Below are 7221 nucleotides of genomic sequence, written 5' to 3'. Positions count from 1 at the left end.
AATGTTTTTGCGGCAAAGTTAAGCCTAAGTTTAGAGGTCTTAAATCGCTAAATTTATATATACAAAAAAAAATCACATAATTACAAATTGATATAAATTATATCAAGTTTTTAATTGATATTTCGAACACTTAGGGTGTGTTTGGCACGGAGATTTTAGAAGCGTTTGAGAGCTTGTAGCTTTTAGCTTTTGATAAAACGTTCTAGTTTGAACAAAAAACTTCGTTTGACAGTACGAACGTTTAGATTTTAGTTTTAACAAAACGCTCCGATTCTAAAAGCTACTTCATGTAGCGTTTAACAAAACGCTTTTGGGCTTTTGAAATCAGTTTCCATAATTACCCTTAAAAATATATTTATATATTTATTTATTTTTAATCAATTGTCATTTTATGTAATTTTATATATTTCAAAAGCTTCCAACTATTTTTGCCAAACATTTATATAACAAATAAAAGCTATAGTTTCCCGCTACCAGCTATCTGCTACATGCTACCAGCTATCCGTTACCCGCTTCCAGCTAACAGCTACTTTTGTCAAACACGCCCTTAATAACAAAAAATCAACACAATTTCAATAGTTTTATGCACGATGAGAACCAAAAGCTCGCGCCATAACACCTTATCCGCCTTGGCACATATCAAGCTTGACATCCCGTCATGAAGATTTTCGGGAGAGCTCATAGCCACACCTTAACGTACGCCTTCAACAACCCTGCCCATAATATATAATTTGACATAAAACTTATCTTACATTATTTTATGATTAGAAACAAGAAAGATATTAAGATAATAATATAAAGTTTCCGACTGTAGTCATTATAGTGTTAGCCCTTTTTAAAATTTTTTTACCAGAAACCTAGATTTTAAACTTCCTCAGTTTAATCATTTTGGTGTGAACGCATGAAGTTGGAACAATCATATTGACCCACTAACTATCACCAAACATCCCACTTATAAACAATTTATTAAAAATGATATGTTAATAAACTAATAAAAAAAACAACTCCCATGTCAATCAATCCATTCCAAAGAGTGCCCATAGTATTTGAAGATTTTCATTGACTTCTTATTTACAACCCCATTAGCATTCACCACTTGCGATCACCTCTATCCCCTCAAGTCTATAAATATGGAAGAGCGATATAATCAAACTCACCAACTAAAACATGAAGAAGTCTCAACTAAACTCCTCTGTCTTCCTCTTCGTTCTAATTCTTTCATTTTCTGTTTCATGGGCAGCATTATCTTCAATTCTTGATGTTACACCAGTTTCTCAAGATTTCTTAGGCTGCCTACAATCCAACTCCAACAATGTCACCTCCATCTCTCAACTCACGTTTACCTATGGCAATGCTTCTTTCCTACCCACTTGGCAAGTGCATGTCCAAAACACCAGGTTCCTTAAACCTTCCACTCCTAAACCATCGGTCATTGTGACACCTGTGGATGAAACACTCGTCCAAACGACACTACACTGTGCAAAGAAACATGGCTACGAGCTCAGGATCAGGAGCGGAGGCCATGACTACGAGGGTCTATCGTACACTGCTGATGTTCCGTTTGTTATGCTTGATTTCACCAACATGAGGTCTATAGACGTGGACGTAGCAAACAGGACTGCATGGGTCCAAGCAGGCGCCGCACTTGGTGCGCTTTATTACGCTATTTCTCAGAAAACCGACACCTTGTATTTCCCGGCGGGTGTTTGCCCCACGGTGGGTGTTGGTGGATACATGGGTGGTGGTGGCTATGGAAACCTGTTGAGGAAATACGGTACCGCTGCTGATAATGTTATTGATGTTCGTTTCATGGATGTCAAAGGAAATATTCTTGACCGGAAGTCAATGGGAGAAGATTTGTTTTGGGCAATTAGAGGAGGTGGAGCTTCCAGTTTCGGAATCGTTCTTGCATGGAAGTTGAGGTTGGTTCCAGTTCCAGAAAAAGTAACCGTTTTTATACTGAACAAAACTTTGGAAGAAGGTGCTACCCAGATTTTCCATAAATATCAATATGTTGCACCAACTATTGATAGAAATCTGCATATAAGAACTCAGGTGTTCGCTGAATATATCGGCAACACCACCAAGAAAACCATCCGAATTATGTTTGAAGGTATTTATCAGGGCACAAGCGACACATTGCTTCCATTGTTAGACGAAAATTTTCCGGAGCTAGGTGTTACACGTGAGATCTGTGAAGAAATTAGAATGGTTCAGTCGACCCTTGTGTTCTGGGGATTACCAAGCTCCACCCCAACTGAGATTCTCACAAATCGATCAGCCATAGCAAAGTTGAACAATAAAAGTAAGTCAGACTATGTTCGAACGCCGATCCCCATAAATGGGCTGAAAAAGATATGGAGAAAGCTCATGGAAAACGACCAATCAGCGCTTCTTATGATCAATCCTTTTGGTGGAAGGATTGCTGATTACTCGGAGACTGCAATTCCATATCCACATAGAGCTGGAGTCTTGTTACAGATGCTTAAGACCGTTAATTTTAACGGTCAATCTTCAGACACCACCCCTACATCACTCAGGAGGATGGCATGGCTTCGAAGTTTGGATGAGTTATTAACGCCTTATGTGTCAAAGAATCCAAGGGAGGCATATTCCAACTACAATGATCTTGACTTTGGTGTGGGAAGTGCTACTTATGAAGAAGCAAGTCTTTGGGGTGAAAGGTATTGGAAGAGGGACAATTTCAAGAAGTTGATTCAAATCAAGGCCAAAGTTGATCCCTTGAATTTCTTTAGGCGCCCACAAAGTATTCCAGTTTTCTCGACACCTCTCTCCGACATGTGAAGCTCTTTGCTTGATGAAAGTTCCAAAGAATGAACTTAGTTTTCTTGATTTTGTCTGGAATAAACTAGCAGTAGGTCTACTTTTTGTTAGTTTCTTTCCTTTTTCTTAACGTTTCCGACGTTATAAATGAATAAATTCACATTCTTTTTCTGTTTAATTTAGGCGTATCTACTATTTATATATAGATAGAGATTAGTTTAATGGGAGAGTTGAATGGGGTGGTATGTCTAATTTGCATTTAATGGATTAAACTCTATCATTGTGGTTGGTATTCAATAGATATATGGAGTTCAATGGCCATTGAACTCTTCAATCGGGAAAATGAAACCTTTTAACTATTAAATGCGAGAAATTAAATATCATCTATTTTTTGTTCCTATAAATCTTCATATCTATTAAATACTGACATGTGTAACATTTAATATTAAATCTAATAATATTTTAGAATACTAATGACATAATAAGTAAAATGCTGATGTGTCGAACCATTAATTAAATTCTAATAGGTTTAATATATTGTGGATGTTCTTAATTAGCATGTTACAATAAATGAAAATAGACAACCTCAATGTTTTTTAGATTTATATTTTATTGTTTTGTTTTTTAAAGACCGTGGTTGATATAATTAGTTCCCATGTTTTACTTTTTTCAGAATATATCATAGATTTGAGGAAATCATTTGAAAATATGTGCAAACTATTCCCACTGCCTTCAAGAAAATGCATGCATATACAGATACACTGCTCTCTTATCCAAGTGGGAATTAAATTGGTTTCTTTACAAAGGTGTTACTATAATTACTATAATTATGAAGGATATGAAATGCATCAACTTTATAAATTTTTAGTAATATATAAAATCGAAAAATAATAATTATAACATTATTTTTAATATTGTTCTTATTAGGGTTTAGGTTGAATTGAACTCACCAAACCAACTTTTTGCTTAATTTGTTGCATATTCATCATTAAAAATTTTAGAACATTTGAGGTTTCTAAACAAAATTTTTTGTTATGTTAATATTATTTGACCGACAACAACCAGGTTCTTGAGTTGACGTTTCTGCATGTCCACCTTGACGGCCAAGTCTCATGCTCATTATCATCTTCGTGTAACTGATTCCATCAAGAACACGAAATCAGGAAAATTTTGATCCAGCGAGAACATGAAATGAAAATCTGTATATTCAACGAAGATGATAGGGGAAATTGATTTATGGGTTTCCATTTCTAAATCAAAATCGGAATTTCCTAAACCAAATTCCGAGGTCTCATGATGAAGGTTTATGTGGTAATGAACATAGACATGAAAACAATGAAGCTTTCATCGGATAAATGGAAATCATTAACCCGATATGAATCAAAAATGGAAGAACTCCAATTCTTTTGGGAATGGAAGAACGAACAAAATCAAAATGTGCCATTTTGATTTCATGGTGGTTCTTCATCAAAACCAAAACCTACTACTTAACTCCATATCAAACCTAAAGATTACCAAACGGATTAAGGACATAAATTATTCGGTTAGTTCATGCTGGTAGATAATATATAGCGATATCTCACTCCATTTACGACAGGAACATCTATCTCTTCTAAGATGTTTTCTCGTCACTAATTTGACACACTTGCTCTGACTCAACTTTGAGACCAAAGATTAAACAACAAAAAAGCGACGGATATGTAACCGATTGACCATGGACACTCGAGAATAGATAGAGACGGATATAAATTAATGAAAAACTATTTAGTGTCAGATACGACAAAACCATTTAGTGAAAGATTAACGACAAAATTTAATGTATATAACCTTTTATAGCCCGTTGCTAATTTAACTATTTTTAATTTTTTACAACCTTACAAAAAGATCTAATAATTACATCAATATCAACCTCAACAGTAAGCATTTTAACAAACATAAATTTGGATTATCCAACACAGAAATATTTATAACTATGAGGAATTGAGGAGGGCCACTGGGTGGATGTGGATGTCTTTGACTACAAATACAAATAAAAAAATTAATGAAAAATAAAAAATTACTTATACTAACTGGTTTGCAACATTTATGGATTGTTTTGCATAGTTCTTTCAACACCCATCAAAGCAAAATAAGAAAGGTGAGAACTATTAAACATCATGCTTTTATAATTTACTTGTAATATAAATGCATCAACGTCTAAGACTATTTTTACTTACTTTTAATTACACTTTGTTGGTGATTTTAGTGTTACTATGTCATTTTAAGTAACCGGACTAACATGGGAGCTAAACGGCTTCATAATTTGTACTCTAATATATGTACGGGGTTGTGCGAAGTGCACGCATGTATAAGATCGAATTAGAAGTCAATTCAACGACTAGTGGGGGGAGCCGGTTCGACGACTAGTCGAGGGTCCGGGGGTAGCACCTCTGGGTCCGGGGTTTCTAAAGGGGCAGCGCCCCTTTGTCGGGGTCTAGGGATAGCGCCCCTAGCAGGGTCCAAGGGGCAGAGCCCCTGGCTGGGGTCACAAAACCTCACCAAATTTTACGTATGGGAACATAGTGGAAAATTTTAATTTCTTGAGGGTGATTATGGTAAAGCTAACAAAACTCGTTAGTTTTGATAACCTTAAATCTTCATCAAATCCAGATTATCCTGACTTGCTTCCAAAGCAACTAATGACGGTCCAACCCTAATAAAATCTTAATCTCGTTTAATATATAAACGGTTCTTCCTTCTTAGAAAAGGGATACGAATTTTAGCTCTCATTTTCATTATACTCTCACAGAATCTCTCTACCAAATTGGCTTACGATTTATGTGCCTAGAATCGTAAGTGTCCACTTGGATTATCATAGGCTGAATTTTCTTGCAACTCAGGCATAGGGTAGAAATACCAGTTCGGAAAATATACTCACGATCCAAGTTGGTATCTAGTTCTCCACCACAAACCCTAATTTATCTAACACACTTTACATATAAAATGTAAAAGATAATAGTTTTAATGCCACTTTATATTTTTTGCTATTACTTTACATAATTAACAATGGCAAAAACTATATATATATATATATATATATATATATATATATATATATATATATATATATATATATATATATATATATATATATATATATATATATATAAAATTGGTTTTTGTTAGTGAGAAATGTTTGTGATTTGAAAATGTAATTTTGTTTTTTATCTTAATGTGTAGATAAAGATAAACATATAATATAGTGGTTGTATTAACTATCCGCCAATCAAATGTCTAATTTGTTATTATGAATTGTCATACATACCGATGTATTTAATATAAACATACATGTTTCTTGCTGTTTTTTTTTTCTTTTTCAATAAAAATGATGATTGTTTTGTGCATGTATGCATATTTTGTATGTATGTATGTGTATATACTTTTAATGTGTATTTTTTTGTAATAGCCCATATATGTTTATTATCCATAACTTATGTAGCCAAAAATCTTTTATATATATATATATATATATATATATATATATATATATATATATATATATATATATATATATATATACTTGATGTGTATTTAAAGATTGGTTTTTGTTTGTAAGAAATGTTTGTGATGTGAAAATGTAATTTTGTTTTTGATCTTAATGTGTAGTTAAAGTGTAGACCCGAAAATTATGTCATAAAAATTTTTGTTTTTAGATTTATAAATCGTTAATACATATTCTTCCCAAAAACCAAGGTAACAAAACTTTAACATAACATCATAAAATCAAAGTAGTTCGCAGAATACAAAAACATGTGGTGTGTGCTCTGCAATTATCCAGAGCTCTTCTAATTGAAAACCGAAGTACCTGAAATATAAACTGAAAACTATAAACACAAAGCTTAGTGAGTTCCCCAAAATACCATACAACATACAAACACATGTTATCATGTAACATATATATATATATATATATATATATATATATATATATATATATAGTTGTCATGGGCTCCCCCATGATCTTTATCTAATAAGTCATGGGCACCTCCTATGGTCTTTTACCTGGAATGACATGGGCTTCCCCCCCATGGTCTGACATCCAATTGCCACGGGCTCCCCCCGAGGTCTTCTATGCAAGTATCACAGAGACAACTAACATACCACATAACAAGCAATGGGTCGGAATTGGTGTCTTCGACCCATGGATATAGTGAGAATACTCACCCCGCACTGTTGAATCATACAGAAAACCCTTGGTTGCTAGTTGACAGATCCTCGAACTGTCAAAATCAAAACAAAACCCAATTAACAAATAGGTTCCAAAACATAACCTAAAATCCATACTTCGGTAAAAAGGCTATTTCACCCCTAACATAGCTTGGTCCAAGACTAAGGCCAAACTCACACTCTGGAGGCCCAAAAGCCAAATGGTCAATTATGGAAAATTAGGCCCAAACC

The 7221-nt window shown here is 34.1% G+C and overlaps 1 protein-coding gene across 1 annotated transcript; it reads left to right on the top strand.

Annotated features, from left to right (window-relative positions):
- Positions 1-1152: 1152 nt before the first annotated feature.
- Positions 1153-2962, top strand: LOC111915274 (tetrahydroberberine oxidase). The gene has a single exon (XM_023910948.3). It carries the CDS (start codon positions 1168-1170, stop codon positions 2803-2805), a length of 1638 nt encoding a protein of 545 aa, XP_023766716.1. The 5' UTR covers positions 1153-1167; the 3' UTR covers positions 2806-2962.
- Positions 2963-7221: the final 4259 nt, after the last annotated feature.

Source organism: Lactuca sativa, chromosome 2 (assembly GCF_002870075.4).
Source record: "Lactuca sativa cultivar Salinas chromosome 2, Lsat_Salinas_v11, whole genome shotgun sequence".
Classification (NCBI taxonomy): domain Eukaryota; kingdom Viridiplantae; phylum Streptophyta; class Magnoliopsida; order Asterales; family Asteraceae; genus Lactuca; species Lactuca sativa.
This window is presented reverse-complemented; position numbering and strand designations above follow the sequence as displayed.